Source organism: Gallus gallus, chromosome 23, assembly GCF_016699485.2.
Source record: "Gallus gallus isolate bGalGal1 chromosome 23, bGalGal1.mat.broiler.GRCg7b, whole genome shotgun sequence".
In the NCBI taxonomy this organism is placed as follows: domain Eukaryota; kingdom Metazoa; phylum Chordata; class Aves; order Galliformes; family Phasianidae; genus Gallus; species Gallus gallus.
This window is the reverse complement of record NC_052554.1, coordinates 3,945,451-3,971,679: the sequence shown is the minus strand read 5'-3', so window position 1 is coordinate 3,971,679 and position 26,229 is coordinate 3,945,451. Positions and strand designations below refer to the sequence as shown.

The window sequence follows — 26,229 nt, the reverse complement described above, 5'->3', positions numbered from 1 at the left end:
AGATTTCTGCTTTTACTTATGTCACAGAAGCAGCCTTTCAAGAGTCACCTGAAAGCTTTGCTCCCTTTCACACAAGGTCTCTGTCACACAGTGCAAGCAGATTGAAAGCAGCAGGTTTGGCCGCCCCAAGCCTATTCCAGTTGTGCCCAAGTAAGGGGTTTCCTGGTATCTGGAATGAAAATCAGCATTTGCCAATGATAGAATGGCTTGGGTTGGAAGGGACCCCAAGGATCATCGAGCTCCACCTCCCCTGCCACAGGCAGAACCACCAACCTCCAGATCTGGTACTGGACCAGGCTGCCCAGGGCCCCATCCAACCTGGTCTTGAACACCTCCAGGGTCGGAGCACCCATAACCTCTCTGGGCAATAGATGTGGACTCAGTGTTGCTTTTCCGTGGTATAGATGAAGAGTGGTAAAAATGGAGAATGAAAACCAAAAAGTCTTAAAAATCAGTGGGACGGGAGAGTCTGCAGCTTTGCCTTTTCCTCTCCCAGTTCCCAGCACACCTCCAGGGCCAGATAACGCTGACCTTTCAAAGCACGGGCTTGGCACACAAACAGAGAAGCAACACAGAAGCAGTGTGCCGTAACACAATAAATGTCTTCCCCTACTTCAGGCACTAGATAACACGAAAAAAAAACAGTGGGTTGTCCAAATTACCTCCAAAACTTCCAACCTCCCCTTTGTATTTGAGAAACCAAAGCAAGTCTACAGTTACACCGATACATGTGGCAATGCATTCAGCTTGCATTCCCCTTAGTACTGCCTGTAGTGCAGGGCGGCAGGACTGCTATTGGCATGCAGTGCTTGCAGGCACACCCTGAGCTCCCATGGGCTCCAATCCTGCTCAGCCATCCCATCCCAGAGCACGGCACATCCTGCTCTGCAGGGAGAAGCTTCTCATTACGGCATCCAAGCCCCAATGCTGGCACTGGGTTCCTGCTCATAGCCTCTGTCAGGCAGAACAGAAAAATCAATCTTGTTTACAAACTTGATGGGACTCGAGCAGTAAAACCAGGGAATATACTGCTGTCATCCCCCGGAGCTAAAGGAGAGCCCAGCAGTCACATAAATTTGACATCTCATGGTAGGAAATTGAGCGTTTTCAATTAGAAGCATCTTTCAGGCGGTTCCTCCCCGTCTCTAATAGCTAGGAGAAGGAAGTTGACAAAACAACATTCAGACGTTGCCTAATTCTTCACTGAACTCACAGCCTGTAACAGGAGGGCTGCAGCCTCGTGGCTTTCTGCGCGCTGTTGCTTTTGATTTTGTCCCCTGGTTGTCCTGTTCTGATGCTCCAGAAGGAGAGCAGAAGCACCCCGCAACATCTGATGCACCGTGGATGCATCTCAGTTTCTCTCCACCTCATCCCACAAGTGTTTTCCTCGGTCCCCAGCTGCTTTATAGGCAGTCCTGTTACTTTGCAGTGCTCATTTTTTGCAGAGGGTATGTGGCAGCTCTCCAACAATCAGGCCATCCATTTACAGAATGAAATCCTCTGTTTGGTACACAATTACCTTTCAGGTACCAACCGCAGCTGAATTATTAAATAATAGAATCCAATAATCCCTCATCCTGGAGGAGGAGCAGCTGGGTGGGTCAGGCAAAGTCATTGCCCCTCTCCATTTCCATCGTTGCTGCCCACGTGAGATGCTCCCTGCACACCCAGTGCTCCTCATTCACTTCTCCAAGAGGACACACTCCCTCCTTGTACTCACACTGCACACCAGCAGCAGAACCCCATGGGTTTCTCATGCAGACACATCCGCTGCCGCTGTCGGACACGAACAGGTGACTACAGAGAGCAAAAAGCAGCATCCTCTCCCACACACAATCTTAGCCATAGGGAGATTGGAGCAATTAAGGATGCAGAGAGGCACAAAAAAGGCATGGTTTCTGATTAAGCCATCACGGGACAGATTTAATTCCCCCTTCCCAGCAGCATCCACTTTGCAGCACCACACTGCTGCCACTGCTCCTCCTGTTGCAGCCCAGGCTCTGCCCCATGGCTCCAGGGGCTGCAGAAGCCACCCTATCACCAGCACGGATCTCAGCATTCCCCAGGCAGCAGCAAGCTGGGCATTGAGGTTTCACCTTAAAAAATAACAAGGGATCCCTGGCTGAAACCCTGATTTATCGGCAGCGGGGCATCAGCATCCGAGCAGCTTTATCTTGTTAATTGATGAGCAGTGATTAGAGGCGACTCGCTAAGTGCACCAAGCAGGACAACTGACTGCAGCTCTGCAGCTTTGGAGTTGATTGCATTTCTTTTCAAGTGAAGCACGGCCAGGATTTTGCATGCAGCAGTAAAATGAAGTTATTAATCACCCCAGCTCTATTTACCAGCTGGCCGGTAGCCTGTGTGATGTTGACATCCATCGCTGCAACAGCTGATTACCTCAAACAATTCACTTAACCTTTGTTTTCTTTTTGAAGCATGGGAGCGCTGACCACACTCAAGCAGGGACGATGGGATGGGTGGGTTTGACCAGACAAATCCAAGGGAGGAGATGCTGGCTGACATTGCCCCAGCCACTCAGCAGGGCCCGAGGAATCCAAAAATCCATTTCCTGCAGCTTATCGGTGCCTAATTAAACAGCGCTCATCATTTTGCAGAGAGGATGGGGCTGAGACCTTAGCAAACACTGAAGCTTAGCATAAAATATTGAGAGGATGAGCACAGATGGAAGATTAAATACGAGGTGGAAATTGCACTGTATCGCGGATTTAGGACTAAAGCTACTTAACCCACATAGCATCAATACCGAAATCAGACAGAGCCCATCAAACACCTCCTGCCTGCCTCCACCACTGGCAGACACATGTGCACACGTGTGCCTGTGGCTTCGCCTCTCCAATCACACCGAGCTGTGCCAGACCACAAGCAAAGTTCCTTTGCAGCCCTGCAGCATATTTCTGCCCCCCACCTGAAAGCCTTTGATGAGTCCTACCTTTTGGTTTTCCTACCCCCGACGGTCTCACGCCAACGTGGTGACCCACACACCTCACGGGTCTCTGAGAACAAAGGGAAAACAGGGAGGACGTTGTGTGCACGAGCACTGCTGGCCTTATTCGTGCTGCTGAATTCCTGCAGACGGCGGAAGAGCCGTGTGCTTGCCAGCAGGAATCAATAACGCCTGCAGATTCACCCAAAACGCCTATACAGTCATTTGTAATTAACACTACAACTCGGTTGTCTTCCAAAATCAATTCCTTTCCATTTTTTCTTTCTTTTTTTTTTTTTTTTTTGGTCATGAAATTGTATTTGACGAAGTCCATTCTCTTTTAATGGGCGTTAATTTTCTCTGCTGGAAGTGCCAAACGGAGGGGCTGTGCGTGGATCACAGCATTGGGCTCCAAAGTCCCTCTGCATCCCCCGTTCCCTGCAGACCTTCACCAGACATCACTTCCAGGAGCACCAAGAAGAAGCACGTCCGTCCCCATCACTAATGCACACCAAGGTATGAAGGAGCCCTTCTGAGCACAGGCCACCAGCTCAACACACGCCCAGCCTGCACCCTATCAGTCCCTGCTGCCTCACTTTCTGTTATCAGCAATGGGACAAAACACAGAACTGCTCACACCGCTGCCTCCCACAGCAGCTACAGTGGATGCTGACCCCTCCGACCAGGTGGGCACATCCAGCTTCCATCCATCTTAATGCCACTATCAAGCCAAGCAAGTCAGTGGTTATCACACCCTACACGTTTCATCAAAACAGTGGCGGAGATGTCGGCACAGTTCCCATCCCCAGGGCTGACCTCGGGCTCTCACAGCAGCCTCCCAGTTCCAAAGTAGGGGCACAGGGAACCTTCTCCAGGAGGGTGAAGGGACAGCAGGCAGCAGCCTGAGCTCAGCCTCCACAGAGCTGAGTTTTCTGCTCACGTAAGCACATCATTTCTCCTGTTTTCTTTATCAGATGATCTATCTGTGTAGGCAGGGTGGGTGCAAGATGTGGGATGATGCCTGCCTGCACCCTGCCTGCCCCAGGGAGCCTCTGGCTGCTGTGACATCTGGCAGCAGATCTTCAAAAAGGGAACCCTAAAACCCTCATGTTTTGCCAGAAGAAGGGAATGGGGTCCCCGCAGAGCAGGGCTGCTCAGCTCGGAAGACATTCCCGAAAAGACACAGTGCTGAACTCCATCCCATCACTAAAAGCGTGGAGAAGAGAGCATTGCTACTTGCCATTTCACAACACACAATGCTGCGGGTGCAGCTAATGAAATTATCAAGCAGCAGGCTTAAAGCAAACAAACAAAACTATTCTCTTCATATAGCATGTAATTAAATTAAACTCCAGACAGACTTCAGAGCTTCTCCTAACTCAGACCCGGCTTCTCCAAGCCCTGCATCATTCCCCAGAGCTCTGCAATTGCTTTTTCTTCCCATCAGAAAGCTCAGCGTCGCGCTGGTGCCCTGGAAGGACAGCAGTCACTGTGCACACACAGATGAGGACAGGTAGTCCCAAACCAGACAGGGCACCTTGTGCAAAACACAGCCTCAGAGTAAAGTTCCGGGAGTATATTGAGCTGGTGAAAGAGCCTTGTCAACAAATGTCCTCGGGTAATAGAGAGGCTCCTGCCTTCCCGTGCACGCTGGGTTTGCAATCTTGCCTTGTCTTATTGCAAAAGCTGTAATCAATACTTTGCAGGCAGAGAGCGATACCGTTACTGAGCCCTGCTGTGAGGAAGGGAAAGAGACCTTCTGCAATCTCTGTGCCCGTGCAGGAGGGACAAAGTCAGCAGGAGGGAGAGATCAATGCGGCACCGGATCGGGTCTGCGCTCCTCTGGGCTCAGTGCTGCCCACCAGGGTGGGCACCTCAGGCCGTGTCAGCTCAAGGAGAACTCAAAGGCAGTTTTTCTCCTGAAAACTTCTTTCTTAATAACCATTTTTTTTGCAGTAATACTTTCTAACGACCCATTTCCAGCATCCTTGAAACCTTTAGGACAACGCTACTCTATGATTTCAGTCTTCGCTAAATAATTGGAGAAGTACTGAAATGAAAACCTGTGTCCAGAGGGGAGATCTTTGTGCATCTCCAACAATGAGCTCTTAATAGCTGAAATTAAATTCTGTGATTTAGTCTAGAGGAAAATTAAATACCCGAGTATATTTAGCAAGGCAGTCCTGAAATATCAAAATCCATTCAGCACCAAGAATACATTCACTTGAATTCAGTGCCACAGAACCGAGCAGAAACTCATTGCTGTTCATGCAGGAATTCTCCTCAAGGACACACTAATGCAGGCACATCCATGGAGCCAACTGCTGCTTACTGCTGTCCCTTCCAGCTCCCCAGTACAGCCAGCCAATTCCTGCCATGCTGAGGGCTGGCCAACCCACCCCTCCAGCTCACCCTGCTCTGCTGAGTGCATGAGTCCCTGCAGTGCCCTCTGAGCTGGGGGCAATGTGGGTTTCCCTTTGTATTTCCAGCCACCGTGTCCATCCAGCAGCCAGGTCTTTATAACCTCAGGCCTGACAAGAACGCTGCAAGCCAACTGTGATGCTTGCAATTTTCTGAGTAGTTTGGTCTAAAATGAAGTGTCATGGAGTAATTTGTGTCTGGCTCTACCACAATTTCCACAGCCATAATTATTTCAGACACACTATAATACAGCAATATAACATGCAATCCAGAATAATAAATATCTCCGAGCTTGATCATTACTCCAAAAAGAGACCAAAGAGAAAGCATATTTCATATGGGTGGTCTGTCTGCAGGACTTAAGGAGAGCAGAAGACACTGCGGGTTCCTCAGGGGCTGCTGATGGGCAGATACTCAGAATTCATTCAGTGCCACAATCCCCACACCTTTAAAACAGTCGCTTTGCTCAGGTCAAAAAGGTGCTCCAGCCACATGCAGCACGAGCACAATCCCCAGGAGAAGAAAGCCAATAATTCAGAGAGGAAGCCCAAATCTAAACTGCCTCACCAATTACTCCTCCAACGGCAGCACAGCTTCGCTTCCTCAGCCCCTCTCAATGTGTTGTCCTCATTTCACACCACTATGGCATGCCCAGCTCCAGCCCCAGAGCTGAGCATCCCACAGGCAGCACAGGATGCTCTGAGGATGAAAGGAAAGCCTGGTGCTCGGTGCACAGTCCCAGGAGAACAAATAAATTTATTATGCATAAAACCCTGGCATCAGTCAGGAGATAAAATAAACTCCAGGAGTGCATACAGGTTTGTAAGCTAATGTATAAAAGATGAAACAAATCAGGAGCCCCAAGCGCTGTGCATTTGGATCCATCTTCTTTGTACTTAAATGGAAAAGCAGACCTTAGGCTTCAGGAGGTATCTTCGTAATAACCCACAGAGTATTGCAACTTTTTATCCTACATTTCTTTAATTCCCATCTCAAACTCTTCGTTTCTCAACTACTGCAGAGACACAGCGCTCTGATGGGGGCATGAGCCGCAGAGGAAGGGATCTTCCCACCACCCTCAGTCCCACTCGGGTGCTGCAACACATCTGGGGGGGCAGAACACATGAATCAGCCAGGATAAGGATGCACTGACACCACAGCTTGCAGGGAAGGGCAGAGAACAGCTGAGCAGTGGCAGTATTGCAGTGCACTGCCATCACAAGATGCTGCAGTGGCTCTCAGGGTCACTAACTTTGATTTTTGCCTTCGGTGCAGCCCCTCTCTCAGCATCCCCATCCTGCATTGGGGACTGGGTGCTTTCGTTCCCTTCTCCCAAAGAAGAGTAGAGATGAGTGCTGCCATCCAGCGCGAGCAGCTGGCCAACAAAAGCTCTTTGTGGCAGTCCCAGGAGATGTGTGCACAGCAAACGGGGCTGAAGGCAGAGCTGGCATTCCTCCACCCTCAGCCCACAGCACTCAGCAGCACAAGGAGCAGAGGGGAGGTCTGGTGGGACGAGAGGGGGGAGACTGCTTTTATAGAACAGCAACCACTTCCTCTATTGCGGTGCTCCCCTTTGGAAAATCAACATTGAGGACTACTACTGCAGCCTTGCTTTTTCCATACAAGTTCCATTCTCGTTGAAACTGGCTCAAACAGGACCTGGTGTTGGGGCAGAGGCACTGCTCTGCTGGTGGATCCATCAGGACACCCCAACGGGCAGATCCAAGCAGAGCTCACTTATTGCCAACCGCACAGCATCCGGCCTGAGTTGGCTTTTGTACCACCAGTAGCTGCCATTAGCAAAGACCGTGTTCTTCTAACAGCTGCTGACCCCTCGCCTCACCTCTGCATTTCAAGAGCACAGAGCCAGCTGCTCACCTTGTAAAGCCCCCACATCCCTTTGCCAAGGATGGACACACCAGGACAAGCCTGCGTGCTGCACCACAGGGGGCACAGCCATCCCTCCCACCCCCATCAAACTCACTTGAGAACAGATTCTATAAACCCAGACAAAGCCCTAGAAACTGTTTTCTCCCTCAAATTAGCAACAGCAATATATGATCCCTGCACAGAAGGGACACGACCGCCCGACCTGGTTGTCACCGCCGCTGAGCCCCATGCAGGTGACAGCAGCACTGCTGTCCCAGCAGCTCCACGCCAACCCCCGCCACTCCTGTCAAAAACAGAGGGGAAACAAATGGATGCGACTTAACTACAGCACAAATTTACAGTTCTGTCAAAGAAGAGTGGCTGACAGCTATTTTTGGAAGCGGATCTCCGTCATATTAATTCAATGTCTGCTTGAAGTTGTCTCATTTGCAACAAAACTGGCTGGTAAATATTAACCTTGGGCTTTGTCGAAATTCTCCTTGCGGGTACTGCAAGGGATTGGATGGGAAAGATGAAGCACAGAAGACAACTTCACAGCAAACGTCAGGCAGATCCCTCACACGGCAGTTTCATTTGCACAGAAGCTGTTGCATTACGCTGCAAAGCGAGCGGCGTGGAAGGGCTGCAGCTCACAGCTGGCAAAATTAAGGGCAAAAAGACATCGGTGCTGAGAAGCCAAGTGAAAACATGATAGGGATGGACAGGAGCTGGCCCACAGTGCTGCAGCACCTTCCACCTGCCCACCGTGCATCTGCTGGAGGTAGCTTTTAAGATCAGGGTAAGCACAGAGCAGCAGCTGGCTGGAGGTGTATATTAGACAAGAGAAGCAGTTTAAATGTATTTACAGTGACAGAAGCTCTCCTCTTATTTGCAGGAAGATGTTAAGCAGATGCTAAAGCTGCTCACTTCCATCCCAGAGATGGCTGCGTTTCAATGATCACCAAAATGATTCATCAGAAATGTGCAAACCCAGGAAAGCTGTCGGGTGCTCTGGGATTTCTTCAGAGGAACGGTGCTATGTGGGAAGACGGACAGCAAAAAGGCCCGGCTTTATCGCAGCACTAATTAGCAGTGCTGTAAATCCTATTAGTCTTTTCTCATCTCTCCTCGTTTCAGTGTGAGGATACAAATGTTCTCGCAGCAGCAGGGTGATTTCAGCACCTAAATCACCAGCGCAAGGAGGCTTTGTGATTCAACTCCAACCCCAATTCAGCAGGAAATAAAGCTAATTTCCCTAGCAGAGGCGCCCTGCCTTTCCCTCACCTCTAAGCTCTGCCCTGCATCACTTCTGCCATCCCATTGCCAAGCATGGGACAGGCTATGAGGGGCTGCACCAGGCTGCTGTTCGGCATCCTGGCTGCACCGCTGAGCATGGAGCATCCCCAAACGGCCCTTCCCTTTATCCACTTCCAATCGAAGGGCTCCTGTCCTTCCACAGCAATTTCTGCAGCCCGGAAAGGCTTTCATCAGAACTCTTCTAAAGTTATCCGCAGAGCTTAAAAAAAAACAAAGAAGAGAATAAGACACACACACACATGAAAACTTTCAACTCCTCCAACTGCTTTCTGATATTTGACCAGACATAAGATGCTGCTCCGCTGAGAGTGACTAATGACTGCTTTCGGTGCGAGGGGGGAAAAACTTAATTACGTCCATTAAATTACTTCAGATATTTTTCCTTAGAGAACATGAATTATTTAAACCCAACACAGAGAAACCTGAAACATTAGCAAAAGCCTTCTGGGACTCGCTATGTAAATTCCCACTCCAAAACAGATGGGGAAAGCATGGCGAGCTGCCACGCAGCCACTGAAGCAGTGAACAGTGTTGAGATTTCAACCCCATAGTTTTAATAAGGTCTTTTAGAGGAGGGCAGCGCATGAAGGGTCACTGCTGGGGCACCACAAAAACCTCTCCGGGTTCGGGGGGAAGTCAGAACCGTTCACATGCATAAAGCCTCAAGCAGTCCCATAGAAGCAGAACTGCTCCCTCTGGAAAACCACACTCTCCTGCAGCAGAGCTGAAGCCCTGGCAACCCTTGGCCTCTGTGCTTCGTTGCCCACTTTCCAACACCCCCAGGCTGTGCTGCTCTGAAGGCTGCAGGCTCCACGCTGCAGACCGAGCACTGATGCTACCCACCACGTGAAAACGAGAGCTTTTTCACACCAAAACCCATTCACACCAGGGCAGCTCAAGCTGCTCCACTCACACGAGCCCACGGCACTCCCCAGGGACACGTTCAGCAGGGATGTGCAGGTGGATGCCCACATCCTGCAGGCTCCCAGGCATCCCCCGTACCCACAGCCATCACCACTCCTGCTCCAGCACTGGGTTCATTAAGGAGACCCCAGGGAAGGTTGGGGCTACATCCATTTTTACAGCTGTCATTAAAAGCAACCTTGAGAGCTGTAAAGTCACCAAACGATTAACTTGGGTCTAAAGCACGGCGATGGGGATATTAACGGCAGAGGGTAATTTTACAGCTCCAAATAAAGCTGGGGGGAAATGCTGGTGGTATTCAGAGCTCTGCCACGTCCACCCAGCACTCCCACAGCCAAAAGGACGCAAACAGCCCCATTACCTCTGCACCTCCCGTCCCTCTCCTCGAAGCCGGGGCTGCAGAGGCACTTCCCGACGGGCACCAACCACTCTCCCTCAGCACTGCAGTGCATCCGGGGGGGGTTATCCACATCCACCCGGGCATGCTCCACACACGTGCCCTTCACCTCCACCAACGTGGCAAAAGCCGTCTCTGCCACCGTGTCCGGAAAATCCGCCAGGTTCTGCACGGTGCTGAGGCACTTCTTGTAATAAACCCTCACGGAGACCAGGGCCACGCAGGCACCCACGTCCTGGAAGCCCAGGTGGAAGCCTCGCTTGCTCAGATGCCCAATCTCCCGCAGCTCCGTGTTCAGCTTCATCTTCCTCTCGCCCAGGTCCCCCTGCGTGAAGCTCTCATCAGCAGCGATGGTGTCAATCTTGGTGTGCTTGCTCTCACGGATGCTGTGGCCCAGATCGGCGTCGGACTCAGCATAGTAGAGGTTGAAGGTCTCCTTGCAGGTGCCTGTCACACCCGGGATGCTGTTGCAGTCCCTCAGGGTGAACTTGAGCTCGATGAAGATCCGCTGGCCGTCGCGCCGGGCGATCCAACCCGTCTGCAGCCAGTTGTTCTGGTTGGGCTCCATAACATTGCACACCTGGTAGGTGCGAATGGGTTTGTACTCCTCGTCCACGCCGCTGATTTCCTCCCACTGTGGAAAGAACACAGAGGCTGAGAGGGTTCAGGAACTGCAGGCAGCTGGAGCCAGAGCCTGAGCAGAACACAGCCACCGCTATAAATGCCTCCCCCAGCTGCCTCTCCACCTACAGACCTGCACAGCACGGGCACTGAGCATCCCTCAGCCACCCAAACCACATGCTGTGGTCACAGGGCTGTGGAACCACCCCACGCCGGAGCTCCCAGAGCTACCCACAGAAGGCACAGATGGTTCGGGACACACGGAGCCATCGTGACAATATCTCAACCAGCAGCAGCTCCTCTGCTTGGACAAGTTGGAGCTGGGACAGGATGGGTCCTTTACCTGCAAGCGCAATGGTTTTCCCCAAAGTCACCAGCACAGATTCTGAGCAAGCTGATGATTCAAGCCTTAAGGACGACCTGATGTTTCCCAAAGCAATTCTTTCTGGGGGTATATTTACGGTAGATTTATGCCAGCTTGCCAAATGCACCCAAAACAGTGTTCCTTCTGCAGACTGGCAGCTAGGCAAGGTAGATGACTCCGGGATGCTTCGCTTTCCCCTCTAAACACTCTGTTTGCCTTCTAGAAAACAAACTTTGTGCTGCCATACTCTGCCAACAGCAGCCCCTGCTGCAGGGAAAGGACCGGAGCTCACCCCTGCGCCACTCACATTCCTGACGGTTTGCTCTATAGGAGCACAGGGTGCATTTTGGGGAGGTGTCCTCCTCCGCCACACCACCCCCGTGGCCATGCCCGGCTCCGGGCTCTCTCAGCCCCACACAAGCGGGGGTTCCCACGCAAAGCCCCGCACAGCGCCCAGGGCCGCCCTTACCCCGTTGGCCGGCTGTGAGGTCCAGCCCAGCTCCGCTTGGGATTCTTTCGAGTCCAGCAGGACGACTGCGGGGAGGAACACACGTTAACGAGCCCACTGCCGCCCGATGGAGCCCGCAAAGATCTCACCCTGAATTTCCTTTAAATAACACATCCCAGCTCCTCAGTCACTCTTTTCGCACAGGACGGCCCGTTTCTTTCGGCAGGACGGGGCATTTTCCCACGTTCCCAGATCCGGGAGTCGCTCGCTGGCAGCAAACAGAAACCCGGCGAGCCGAGCCGTGCCGTGCCCGCACTGCGCCCCGCACCGCCACCCGCTCCGCCCGTGCCCTCCATCCCGGCCCGCTCCTCCCCGCGGGTACGGCGGTACCCCGCGCTCTCCCGCCCCGTCCCGCTCCCTTGAACGGGCTCGCGGCGGATCCCCGCGGGCTGCACCGGGAGGAAAGGGAAACCCACGGAGAGGCACCGCGCAGGAGGCGAAGCGCTCAACCCGACAGGCGGCGCCGGGGATGCGCTCACCCTGCTCGGCGGCGGCGCGGGGCAGCCCCGGCAGCACCGGCAGCAGCAGCAGCAGCGGCAGCGCCCGGGGGAAACCGCCGTCGCCGCGCGCCGTCTCCATGGCGCCGCCGACTCCGCGCGCCCCGCGCCGCCGCCGCGCTCCGACCGCCGCGCCCCGCCCCGCTCCCCCCACCTCCAGCCAACCCCCGCCGAGGGGGCGGGGCTTAGGGAGCTTGACAGCCAATGGGGAGAGGGGGGCGGGGCGAGCCGCGTTCACTCTGAAGCCGACTGACGGCACGGCTGTGCGTCGAGCGGTTCGCGGGGCCGGAACGGGACGGGAGCGGCTGAAGGTGCCCAGGAGGGCTGCGGGCTTCCTGGCCTCAGTGCCAAGGGCAGGGATCGTTGTCTGATATTAGCCAAAGGACTGCTTGGCCACTGGGGAAGCTGAGATGCCTCTGGTCACAGCTCTAATGAACTGTGCTGCAGGCTTTCCCGTTAGGTGATGTTTGCCTCCTACTGCCGTGTTCCCATTGCTCAGCAGTGCAGGAGGGCTGGGGGGGTCGGCTTCACTCTGCACCACACAATGGGCAGCCCCAGAGCTCTACAACCACCGGGGCAGGGGAAAGCAGAGGGCCTTGGTGGGCAGCAATGCACCCTCCTGCAGCCTAGCTGGACAGACTGGGAATGAATGGGGTCCCTGTCCCAACAATGCCGCTGTCCTGCCATGCTGGGGTGGCTGCACAGCCTCTACCCCCTGCAAACTGCAGGAGAGATGAGAGGTGCCCAGCAGATCCCTCTGTTCTGACCTCCTGCCCCAGCACCACAGTTCCACGTTGTTCCTGAATGTGCAAAGTCTGTGCTCTGCACCAACACCTGCAGGTCTCGTTACTGCATCACCTGAGAGCCATGCCTGGGTGTGCCAAGTTCACATCGAGCCTCAGGCTCTGCCTCTCCAGGCTGGAATTGGATTCTCAGCTGCATTTCAAGGTCCTGGAGATGCCATAAGTTTCAGATTGGCCAAAAGGAATCACCAGGAAAGCACAGCCATGGGCGTACAGCTGCCTGTGCCAAGGAGGAAGGCAGTGTGCTTCAGTTCCTGCTATCTGTAGGTGTTGCAGGTCCCTGCAAAATCTCAACAGGCTGAACACCCGTCAGCCTCCCATCTGAAGGCTGTACAACCCAATGCTGAAGTCTGCTTATGTAGCAACACTTATTCCTGTGGGTTGTTCCCCGCGCCGTAATTATGTGCTGTCAAATGTAAAACATTGTAAGCCTGGAATAAAAACATTGAGTCTGCAGCTACGGCAGCCAGCGCTGGGGGCTGGGTTGGGCATGAAGGGAGAGGTGTGGGGATGTCTGTCGGAGCAGGAACACAGCGATGATGCCCGTAGGAAAGGGGGCACAGTGCTGCAGGAAGAGCAGTGGTTTATACCCACACACACTGTGCCAAAACACCTCCAAATGCCAGATGCCAAAGCCTCAGTTCTGCAGTGCTTCATACATGCTTAAGTTTACTGGAGCAAGTATCCCATTGAAGCCTGCTGCCAATCAGACTCAGATTTGCACGCTGCATAATTAGATTAATTAGATACGGTGATTGCAGTTCATTTGCCTTGGGTCCTGGCTTCCAAGTATGCCCTTCCTGAAGTCAATGAGACCACCTATGGATTGGGAATCCTCAGCAATCCAAGGACCAGCCCAAAACCCTGAGGGCAACGTTTCTTTCATCTCATCTGTCTGAGCATTTTCTTTTAAACACCTAAGGCATATTTGCTTTTTGAGAGGTTTGGGAAGCATTGCAACTAAGAACCAATCTGCTGGAAACCGGGGGCTGTTGGGAGGTGCTGCTGCTGTGGCCATTCTGCACAAATGGAGGGAATATTTTTCCAGCCCAATGAGTATTCACACTCAGGTTCAGCAATACAGACCTGTGTTTCTGCTTGCTCTCTGTGCCTGCAAGCAATCCCCTCTCACCCCAAAGCACCGACCCCACACTCAGCCCTGCAACCCAAACCCAGCGGTGGGGATTTGTACTGGTACAGACAGCCCCACTGGGTGCTCAAAGCCAGAAGGCGTTTCCAGCCCTCCCCATCTCCCAGCCCACACCAGGAACACATCCAGTGCCTTTTCTCAGCCCTGGAGTTGGGTTACAAGTTCACCCGATTAAAATAAATCCCCCTTCCATCACTTCACAGGGCAGGGAAGCAAAGGACAGGGTTTATTTATAATCTTCCTCGAGTGGAAACCAGAAGAACCGTCCCATTATTACTGGAGGTTTTGCCAGCCGCCCAGGAAGGAAAGTGATATTTAGTTGTCGTTAAAGACTCATAACTGCATAACAATTTCATGCTATGTTAACTTCTAGGTTTTCTTTCGCATATAAATTTTTAAGGAGTAAAATAGAAAAACCCAGGCACTTGACCTTTAATCACAGTTATTTGTGTGATCAGTCAAGTGTGAGAAAAAGCTAGTTTGTGCCTGAAAGATGCCCTTTAAAACTAGATTGCTCTAATATGACACACGACTCACATGGTTTAATGTATGGGATCTTGCTTACCCATCTCTGGGGAGCAGCAGCAGCCCGCTTAGCATTCATGGCCCGGATCTTGCTGCTGGTACATGGGAAGGTATTAATGTCATCCACCGAATCAATATGGACCCTCGGGACAGCTCCATTCACCACTGAGAGCCCCGGGGAGGTGTAGGTTCTCCCTCCATAGAGGAAGTCAACAGGGAAGGGTATTCTCTGCATATAAGGAGGATTTGATGCTTGAGATATTTCACAGGGAGGAGGGTATGTCATGCTAATAGAGTACAAAGCTCTCCCATTTCTCTGAAATATTATTCCAAGCACTTATAAAAGCTTAACATTAGAACAGCCAGAGGTATTTTAATTACGGGTTTGAAGCATCGTGTTGTTATGGGGGAATGATCTCATGAATTTTTCTCTGGCAAGACGGGATGACTGAAAACCATCGCCGGGGTGAGGAAATGGAGCAGCTTTTCTGAATCAAGACTGGGATTTATTCATTGTTGGGCGCAAACATGGAACAGGGAGAGTCCCCTGAGCCCTCATGGGCTGCGCTGAGGGGACACAGCCCCACAAGGCACAGGGATGAGCCCCATTGACAATATGGGGACAGCAGACCCGGCTTCGGGCCGCCCCAGGAGCTTCTGCAAAGAGCTGGGACCAACACGGCCCAGCAAATGGGTAATTCTCCGAGCTGAGCTATTACCGACTGTAAGTGGAGACAGAAGGATGGCTCTGAAACCACGGTGAAAATAACACTCCTGGAAAAAAAAAAATCAATACAAACACCAAGGAAAGAGGATCAGAACCCGAGACCATCAATTCCTGAGATAAAGAGTTGAAAGTCTCAGTGGGAGGACAGCCAGATCCAGACTGAAAAACAAAACTTTGCTTCTTCTGCTGACAAATGACTTTTTATTCTAAAGGACAAAGGAGCAGGAGGACGCCGGCCTCCATGTGTGGCTGCCAGAGCTGCCCTTGAAGGAAGAAGGAGCAGCAGAAAGCTCACCGATGCTTTTCTACGCCTTCCCTTCCTCTTCCACACTTGAAAGGATTTTCCTACAGCTGAAAACAAGAGATATGTGTGATTTTGTGCCCTGTGGGGCATTGCCATAGGAATACGCTCCAGCACAGGTCCTGCTGTCCTGCTCCTCGGGGGCTGCCCCCAAGCAGGGACCGTGGATTGCAAAGGGGAGCACTCCTGCTACTCAGTGTGCTCACCGCCTTCACCTTCCATGTTGTTTGTCTGGAAGCCAAAGGGTTTGTTTTTGAACAGCTTAATTTTTCTGTCAGATGCTCACTCCTCGCTTCAGAATCTCTGCGTTATAAATGTTTTGCAGCAGCAGCTCTTTAGCTTTTAAGGTAATCATATAAAAGATCCTTGACTACATAAAGGCAGCTAATCCGGGTAAATGCCTCTAAGCATCTTTACATTCCATGCTAATGGATTTCTAGGCAGCCCACAGGGATCCGCGCTCTAGAAAATAATGTAAAATATAGTAAGCATCTCGTTTCTTTAAATGCCTCAGATTTGTCATATATTGAGAAAATCCAGGGCTCCAGGCGGCGTAAATCATCACACTTATATAAGTAATACTCTGTTCTGTCATAATCAGCACGAAGCCCAGCCTCTTCATGGGGGCAAGCATCCATTTAGCGTTCAATTCCAATTCAACCGGAGACGAATTATCATCTGCCATTAATTAGAGCCGGAGAGGAGGGACATGAGCTCTGCAACCGGTGACAGAGCCAAGCTGAGCACACGGAGACCGATGCCACCGTGGGGTTTTGCTATGGGAAGGTCAGAGGGAGCGCACGGTGTATTTTTAGGAGCAGCACCTTCCCAGGACTCAGCCCTGAGCCACCCCCAGGAGGCACAGCACCCTATTTTAAGAGCTGTCTGATGCAATTAAGTCTGCGGAGGAAGAACCCGGAGGATGCACGAGTGTGGCGGGCCAGCTCCTTCTGCAGATTCATTACACGCCTTAATTAGGCTCCCAGCTCCTGGGGCTGGCTCTGTTCTGGTGGCACGGAGGGAAGGGCTGCACAGCAGATCCGCACCCAGTGCCTGGTGGGCAGCAGCATTGGGATCAGAAAGGATATTTCAAAGGATGGAGGAAAGAACAGAAAGGGAATGGGTGATGTGAGAGGAGCTTTAGGCAGTGGCACACCTGGAGCATCAATCACTGGCAACAAAAGCAGCACCAGCACAGTCCCAGAAGCAACACAGACCCACGCACGGTGCTGGGCTGCAAGGCGCATAGGAGAAACACATGCTGAAAAAACACTCACTTTTTTCATCCAGGATTAAAAGAGGCTGCATTCACGTGCCCAGCCTTGCTCCAGCAAACCCGTGGCAGCACACGGGCACTGTGTTTTGGGGCATTTCGGAAGCAGTCGCTCACTAAGCAACAGCACAGGGAGATGCAAACTGCACACATCACCGCAGCCCAATTCCTGGCAGCTGAGGCTCTGACCCTCACCTGCGTGACATCAGCCCAGTGGAAACCATTCAGCACCGGCAGCAAAGTTATCAGAGCTCCAGAGGAACCCAGCTGTAACTTAGCGATAATTAGCAGCCAACAACTTAAAGCGAACAGATTGAATTTGGATCTAAATACTCTTCCCGCCCATCCAGACTTTGGGATCAGAAACACCTGAGCTGAGACTCGCTGCCCCATGTTTCGGGGGCAGGGAGCAGCATCCTCCTTCCCCCAGCACCAAACCCAATGGGAACGGCTCAGAGCACAGACATGCAGCTCTCCCTGGGGCAGTCCTGCCCTGCAGAGATGCTTTGCTGGTGATGCCGAGCTTGGGACAGGATAACCCCTCCTCCACCCCCACCTTTGCACAGAGAGCCTTCTCTGGAGGCAAGCAGACCCTCTGCTTTTCCTCACCCTGTTTGAAACACAGCATTTCAGATACCTGAGCCTCTGAGAGCTCAGCTTTGCAGTAGAAATGATGATACACCTCAAATATAATGGTGCAAACAGCCATTATCATAATTTTGATACCAATTACACGTAATTTGAACAAAGGAGTTGTCCTAGCTTTGATTTGCTCTCCTTGTATTCCTGGCTGGTTTCATTAAAATCACTTACAGAGATTTGCAGCAGTTCTGTTTGAAGTGCTATCATTAGGGTTTTCATTTCAGTGGCATCAGGAATAATTTCCCACCGGGCTGTTTATGCCTCACAAAGGGCTCTGCAGAACGTGGGCCACCATCCCCAGTCGGATGCGCTTTTGGTTGGATGGGGCAAAGGGAGACACTGAGCTCCAGGATGGCTGTGCTCAATGTTGAACCTTTCTGAATCAGGAGGCGATGGGCCAGGCTGTCCCCTGCACTGTGCCCATTCCCACTGCATGTCCCCCACCTGGGGAACCTCAAAGTGCCAGCATTCACAGGTCTGGATGTCCCTTTCTATGGCGTCTCCTGTTTGTTAACAGCTCCTTCCCCTAAAGTCTTCGCACTGAATCACTGCATAAAATCAATTACTGAGATTTCTCACTTCATTGGCCCCTCCGTAAAGTGAAGATAAATGTCCCTTAATATCGGGGGCTCTGCAGCCCCATTCCTTGGGGTGAGCGCTGCTTTGGCTGCTCTTTGTCAGGCCATGGAGGATGCACGACACGCTGCTGAAGGGCGATGCTCACTCCATGGCTCCATCAGCACCCGCCTCACCAATTATCCCCCAGTCACAGCGCGAGGGTGGCAGGGAGGGCATGCAGAGCGGCTCCTTTTCATTCGGCCATAAAAAAAGAAAAAGAGGGTAATACACTCTGCAAATGACAATTAGCAATTTACTGCAGCTGGGGCTAATTCCTAGATGCATTTTACTCTCCAGGACTCGGCGCTTGGGCAGACTCTAAATCAGGCACCGGCACGTTATGTCCAGCTCCATTAAAGCTCGTTGCTAATTGCAGAGCTCTGGGTGTGCAGTGGGGAGCTGGAATCCTTCCTGAGCCCCCAGGAGCTGCTCTGCTGCCAAAGCTCTGGGTTGGATCTGGCCACCGAGCAGGGACCCCCCTTCATTGGTCCCCAGTGCACGAGTCCTGCTGGCTGCACCCCACTGATGGAGCCACGCAGCTCCCCAGCCCTAGGATAAGGATGCAGAGCGATGCCAGCAGCTCTGGAAAGCAACAAACCCTAATTCACTTTGATAATAAGGTTGCATTCGTGTCCCAGAGTGAGATTGCCATGTAGGTTTGCAAAAATACTGCTTAAATAAACAGAAAGGGAGGAAACGCGGGAGAGAGCATCCGATCTGCATTATAATTAGGGGAAAGAATAACAAATAGGAGAAACAACCTGTACCCATCTGCAGCTGCAGTTTGGTCCTGGTGCATCTGAAGTGCCACACACCGCCCGCACCGGGAGCCTTCGCTGGGAACGTGTGAATGCTCCATTCAGAACGAGTGGGAAAAAAGAACAGCTTTCTGCCTGGATGGCAATTTTCTCCTATAATGAGGCATCAGAGGGAATTTTGTCAACCCAGACACTTACTGCTATGCTCGATGCTGAAAGCTCGGAGGCAGGAGAAGAGGCCTGGAGCCCACCGGGGGTCACGAGGAGGAGAAAACACAGAGGAGGGGTGGTTGGCAGTGGGGCAAGGCTCACCTTGGTCCCCACAGCGCTGCAGCTCAGAGCCACCAGGGTCACCATTGGGGTCCCCCTGGGATCACCCCCAGCCCAGGGCTCAGCAGATGCTCTTGGACTTCTTTTTCAACCCTATCCTCATTTATCTGTAAACCATTCTAATGAGGCCGATAGCGTCGGGATGGTGAGGAAGAGGCGTTATTATCTGTAAGCAGCAGAGACTGACAGCATGTTTAATCACGGGCTGTGCAATGGCAACATCAGTAGAGGACGAGATTAGACACTTCTCCAATTAGTCATACATCAGAGGCACAGCCCGAGGGTCACTGAACCCAGCAATACAGGGGCACAGATCCTGGGGGCTGCCAGGGCTGGATCCTCCCCCCAGGCACCGTGCTTCCTCCCTGCTCTGCCAGCTCCTAACACGATTTTGCAGCCTTTAGTGGATGTGCTAATGGGATCGAGAGGTAAAGAGTTCATCCTCCTCCCTTTTCTCTGCTGCTTTCCTTTCTTCCCCTCGGCATCTCTCTCGTCCTGGCTCACCCCTCCATGCCTGCGTGCTCCTGAGGTCTGCAGATTAAAAGCACTAATAAAAGCCAGAAATTATTACAGCAGTCCTATTTCTCACCAAGCAAATTGTATCCAACAGCCTGCAGCAGCCGCTGCTCTCCGACGAACACCATCACAGCGGTGGGGCTTCTCCTTCCCCACCCCGTGGGGATGCAATGGGGTGAGCAGGCGGACACTGCCCTGACCTGGGGGTAACGGGGCTGTGGCATTCCAACTGCCAGATGTGCTCCCAAGCAGCGTTCAGCACTCGGCCCCTCCTCATGCCAATATCTTGGGGAAACCTCTCCTCGGCAGAGCCCAGGTGTTCTGATTTATCTGAGACATCTCATTACCAACCGCTGCCACGGAGGCTCTGACCTCTCACGTCGGGGCCTCTTTGAATTTACTCCCTGCCCCAAGCTACAAAAGCCAACGGTGAGAAATCCATTTGCCTTCCTCAATACCCCCTGCTTCTCAAAGAACTTCCAAAGGGCAGAGGAGCCACCCGTGGGACATCTCAAACCGTGGCCAAGGTTCTCCATCACATCACATCCTGATTAATCAGCCCTCAGTTCTCCCTCCCCTTCTCTTGGGGCCTCTGGTGCCCCTCCAGTCCCATGGAGGGACCCAACCCCATGGAGGGACCCATCCCATGGGCACACCTAGCACACCACTGCCACGCAGGTCTCAGACGTAATACTCATTTAGGACTGTCTGAGCCACAGTAATAAAGCAGCCATTATGACAATACGGATCAATACGTCCAGAGAGGATCCTTTGCTGAAACACGCCGCAATTGTTCAAACCAAGTCTTAATTGTGACAGGAATTGATTTCCTTTTTCTAATATCTCTGACTTTTAATTAAAAGGTAGTTAAGCGGGCCATACATTCCCAGGATCATTTAGAGGCAGAACAACATTGGGGAGCACGCACTTTACATGCACAAACACTGCCTTGTCCATGCACAGTGTGAGTGTAGGAGCTGCCCCATCCCATCTCTGCTGCACTGGAGGGATGGGGACACTGGGGACACTGGTGCTCCCTGTGCCATCCCCACGTCCCTGCCCTCTGCCAGCCTGCAGCCAGTCCCAGAGTGCCCACAGCATGGAGGGGGGATGATAGTGATGGGAGGAGCCCCTCCAGCCTATGCTTGTTTTAATTTCCAGGAAGCTCTCACTGGGCAGGGCAGCACAGCACAGCCAGACGCTCCCCATCAGCCCTGATTAGACTGAAACAGGCCAAAGAGACTTCGTCTGACTGGAGAGAGGCCATTAACATCGCAGACTCCATTAAAAGAAGAAATGGGCCTTTTATCTACTCATCAAGAACCATAAAAGAAAAGAAAAGCTTGGAGCCACTCATTAATTCCCCCAGGAAACCCCATCCTGGATTGTGGTGCAGGGGCTCTGGTGCTATCCCATCAGTATGTCTGTGATACCGAGGTATGGCACAATCTCTGATGCCCACATGGCATAGCAGCAGCTTCACCCCGGGTGCCTGAGCTGCCCCAGGGGTGTCTGGGTGGTCCTCCAATGGGGCAGGGTCCTGGGACAGCCCACAGCACCATGGCCCTGCAGCAGCCCCAGCCTGGAGGCAGAAGCCCACCTCCTGCCTTTGGGGCGAGGGGCTGCACCCTAAGCTGGAGCTTTGCCATGGGCAGCACTGCCCAGATGTACAGCACCATTATCTCCCATAACGTCAGCTTTAACAGCAGAGCATTAGCAGGACTAATCAAATCTCCCCTGCATTACCATCCAGGCTGGTTCCTGCCTGACAAACACGTGTGATGCAGGCAGCAGAGCAGCATTAGGACCAGGTTTACGTGCAGCCCCCATTTGCCCATCCTGCCCACAGTGAGGTCTGCACGCTGCCATGTCCTCTGCAGTCACACTAAGGGAACGAATGTCACTGTTACCATCACCATAGTGTGGCCCATGGGAGCACAGAGCCCCCCAGGACAACCAGTGGGGTGCTGAGCTCAGAGCCCCTGAGGAGCAGAGCTCCATTCTCAAAGCTGACATTCGTAACCACTGTGACCACAGACACCTCTCACTTTTCCCTATGATTGCAAGCAGCTGCCTGCATCCTTTGAAAATCTTTTTCCCTCTACCTTCATAGATGAATACAAGCACCAGTCAAGAGCTGCACGGTGAACTGCTGTATCGGTTTTCATTATAAGGTTTGGAGAAAACAGGAGTTTCAGCTCGCTATGGAGCTCCCTGCATACACATCCTGCTCTGCGCAGAGGAACATGCAGTGCCCTGCACCAAACTGGCAGTGTGGGGCTGGGAATTCTCCCCACTCCTCTTCTGCCTCTCCAAGCCAGCCAGAAACGTGGCAGCACCACGACTGCAAACACAGCCCAGTCCATTCATTTGTACTATTTGGTCCATCAAGTCTGCCTTCTCCTAAAGCCTCCTGCCTAGAAAGAGGGAACCCAGGCCATGAGCTCTATCCTTCAGGAGAGCTGCCCGGCAGTGACAGGAGGCAATAAATTCAGGGCCTTCAGCAATTAATCCAACCTCGTCAGCAAACTGATGCTGTGCCTCGGGAAGGCTCCTCCTAGGTTAGGTGAGAAGGACACAGGGAGCCTAAAAGCAACCTCAACAGCCCACGAGCCATGAGGAGGTGCACTGCGCCCTGCCACGGTGATAATGTTGGCACCATAGCAAACGTAAAGTGCTAATTAGAAACTTATCAACAGCCGGGCCTTTTTCTAAATGATTTCTTGAGCAAATAAGGGACCTGGCCTATGTGACAGCAGGTCCCCAGTGGGACCCCACCACCACTAAAGACCCCTTGCAAGACCCCCATATTAACGCAGCACGTGCATAGCATTGGATTTTAACATATATAGCACTCCAGGCACTCCACACAAGTTGTATGAACCTTCACGTGTTCAAATGGATACGATCTGTGTGCTTTAGCTCCTGAGGGTGCCTGTTTGGAGAAGCAATGCCCCACACACCCAGTGCTGCCATAACATCCTGTCTGCAGGAGCAGAACAGCCCAGACAGCTGCAGAAGAGCCAGGGCTGTGCTGTAATACCTCCTCATGTTGCTAAGCTTTTAATTCATCTGGCTTTGTTACCTTGGATATTTTGTTCTCTAAATCAATGCAGCCCCCAGAATGATAAAACCCTTCATTAATACCGCTGGGTTATTGCCTAAAACAACAGCACATGATCTGGCACTTTTTAGTTTGATTTCACTGTCACTTGGGACGGGATTAGAGGGAAATATATCTCCTAATTCTTCCAATATCCTTCAGCAAGCATCGGTTCAGACCAAAGAGGACATGAGATGCCTGTGTCAGTAATTGGAAAGAAGCTCTTCACTTGCAGATGGTCGGAGACCCTTGATGGCACCCCAGGCTTTGACATAATTATCGCAGCCACAGAGCAGCTGCCAAACAGTGCAGCACTTGGATGGAAAGGAGGAGAGCTGCACGGCATCTCCTCCTAAAAGGGGACTTTCAGCCTCCCTAAAGCCCCTCGCAGTGGGTGCTGCATGAGCCACACATTGAATATCAAGGATGGGGGGTTACGTGCAGGTCCATCTCCTAAGGTCACAGTCAGTACTGGGGACACCATGGTGACCCATCGTGCACTGACAGCCTCAGGTCTGTCTCCAGAACAGCAGGTTCTGCCCAATGAACTCCCTTGGCAGCAAAACTTGTTGCCAGGCCTGCAGTGGGGCATTGCACTTCATAGCAGATTCCACCCCATTTCCCCCACTCCTGCTTTTTTCTCCCAAGCCACCATCACCTCCCAGCCCTGGGTCTGCAGGTCTTCCCTGCTCAGCTCTTGCTGCTCTCACCTTTCTCATTCCAGTCTCACTTTGCTTACTTTTACCCATCCATTTCTCTCTCATTTGACAGAAACGCATGCAGTTTGCATCTCCTGTTTAGTAAGTCGCTGCTTCCACACCTGCCCTGCCCTGCTGTGCACAGGACAGGCTGCCCAGACTGCGTGCTGAGGAACCCACAGTACATTTTATCCCACTTTCCATTTACTGCTATTTTTTAATAGCTGTTTATAATCCAACCAGCTCAAGCGTTGCAGTGGCCTTTCTCAGAGCAGCCAAAATTTTCTGGCCGGACACCCCTGGCTCTGTGTCAAGCTCTGTTTTCCCAGCCAGCAGCTCCCACTGCCTCTGCTCATTAAAGATCCCAGCATTGCCTGTCCCTCCAAAGCAGCACAGGACACCTCTTGGAGCTGTGGGACCCCTGCAGGAAGGCTTGGCCTCACCACACAGGAGTGTGGGAATGGAGTCCAGGATGGCCGTCCATACATTCACCCATCCCCTCCCTATAGGAAGGCAGGAGGAGCACTGCCTTTGGACCTTTGGGCCATCACTACATGAGCATCACCAATACAGGGCATCCCACATCCTGCATCTCTCATCCTGCATCCCTCACCCCACTCCATCGCAGCACAGGGAGGACCAGCCTTGCCCCAACGCTCGCCTGAGGACCACGCTTCATGTTTTGTTTTCTCTTGCAGCTCTCTGCTTCCAACCTTGAGGCTGTTAACTCTCAAATCCTGACCTTAAGCCTCGCTAACGAAATTTCGCCTCTCTGTTACCGTAAGGGCTGCGCAGTGCTGGGAATGATGCTCCATCAAGGCGAGCCGCAGCAGCAAGGGGCACTCAGGGCACCACTGCTGTGGTTTGCTTTGCCAGCACAGCCCAGCACCTGGCAGAACCTGAACCTGGGCATGTTGGGCCCCAAAACACAGTGACACGAAAAACAGAGCCACGGGGATATGGGGATATGGGGATATGGGGATATGGGGATATGGGGATATGGGGATATGGGGATATGGGGATATGGGGATATGGGGAGGGAATGTGATCAGCTCACAACCACGCAGGCTTCAGAGAGAAGTAATTAAATATTGACTGAGAACGTCCTAAGTGAGCCCCGGATGCACATTACGTCCTGCTTAACTCAATAATTACCGTATATATTATCCCTTTCCGCTCTCTGTCTTTATTAAGCTAAAAGGTCTGTAATTAGCTACTTGGTTTAAGTGTAAGATTTCAATTAATCCACATTATGAAATATAATTGCTCATTAGAGGTAATGTTGCACATTCTATCACGCCGGTATCTCTTTGTAGCTTTCTAACCAAAATACAATCGTTTATGTCACAGTGGGCGAGCAGCGGTTTCACTCATCAGGCAGAAGGATGCCAAACTGCCTCTCTGAAGCCAAAACAAAGTAAGAAATCAGCGCACAGAGCCAGGCTTGCAACTGCCCACCCACAGCCGGCACCATCCACCCACCCCAAATCCTCCCTTGGCCAAGGTCTGCAGCACCGCACGCACTCAGAGACACCACCACAGCCCTGCAGAGCTGGGAGCTTTCCTGGTGATGCTTTTAGAGACGAGCAGGGCTATCAACGCCACAGAAAGATATGGGATGTTCTCAGAACGCAGCTCAGGAGCAGCACCGACTGCAGAGGTTCCTCGTGGCAATCGAGGAACATACATAGAAGGGGAACCGTGCTCTTGGCCACGAGACTTGTTAGCACAGCCTTCACCTGAGCTCATCCCTGAAGTTCTGTTCTCTTTCTGTGTTTGGAGGGATTCAGCCCGGGGTGCAGCAGCAACCATTGGACATCCTGAGTTGGGAGGGCCCCATAAGGATCCCACCACAGGACTCCGTCCCATCATCCCCCCACCCCGCCCTGCCCAAGCCAATGATTTAAGCTTTGATCCCATTCAGTTCAGACATGAGAACAGCTTTATTATTGGTCCTTATATCATCGTGGTGAAGGTGGGTGCGTGTCCACGTAGCACAGCCAGCAAGCAGCTGTCGCTGCTTTGGGACGAGGCGCTGTGTAGGACAGGACAATCTGTCTCACTGTATAAAGTCAATTCCGCAGCACTTACACAAATGTAAAATCACTACAACATTAGAAGGAGGAGGGAAAAAAACCCAACACAACAGCCACACCAGAGACTGAGAGAAATACCTTGTAAAGCACGCAATGAATTATTGAATTTACAGCGTTTGGTGCTGAATTAAAATGATAAACCGAAGTTTTTATCCCCTGAAAGCCGTTTCCATGGTGTTGAAGCAGCAGATGGCCCTTCCTGGAGATAAAGGATTTCAGAGCTTTGCCAGTGCTGAGGACGGGAGCTGTAACATATGTACTGGGATAAGGGAGAGGAGAGCACCTGATGGCACAGCCCCAGGGTGGGCAGAGGGCTGCATGTGCCATCACTGCTCCCCAGGACCCCTCCAGGTGTATTCAAGAGGGAATGGCCAACAGCCACAGCCGCCCCTTCATCCACACCAACTGCCTGCTCTGGCCCGGTGTTACGAGTCATTAATTCCTAATAAGTAGAAAACTGCACGATGAGCTTTGGGTACGAATAGTTTACCGTATCAGAGACAATTCGCCATCTAAATTACCGGCTATAAATCAATTTTGGGATGTTGACATATCTTTAATAATGATAAATGGAGAATTTATGGGTGCCGCTAAAGTTCACGGTGAGATTTTGATTTATGAGAGCTCAGAGCTCAGGTGGAGCCACCGAACCCCTGGCCCAGCGCTGTGCCCCACCGTGGTCACCTCTGTGCCCCCCACCTGCCCTACGGTGGCCAACAGCCCCCATCCCACTGTGCTGCTGTCCCTATGGGCAGTGCTGACGGTGGCCTCATCCAACACTGCGCACAGCCAGGGTTGGAGCTCCTCTCTGAGCTGCAAAGCAA

The 26,229-nt window shown here is 52.2% G+C and overlaps 1 protein-coding gene across 2 annotated transcripts in view; it reads right to left on the bottom strand.

Annotated features, from left to right (window-relative positions):
* The window catches only part of EPHA10 (EPH receptor A10), a 33,969-nt gene extending 22,007 nt beyond the window's left edge, over window positions 1–11,962 (bottom strand). For both annotated transcript variants that reach the window (XR_005841630.2, XM_425778.8), the window contains exons 1-3: window positions 11,848–11,962; window positions 11,330–11,394; window positions 9,840–10,509 (exon numbers count right to left, since the gene is read on the bottom strand). Coding sequence is in view for 1 of the 2 variants with exons in the window: in XM_425778.8 (XP_425778.3) it covers window positions 9,840–10,509; window positions 11,330–11,394; window positions 11,848–11,947 (835 nt within the window). In the remaining variant the exon portion in view is untranslated. The remainder of the gene's footprint in view (window positions 1–9,839; window positions 10,510–11,329; window positions 11,395–11,847) is intronic.
* Between the last annotated feature and the right edge of the window lie 14,267 nt (window positions 11,963–26,229).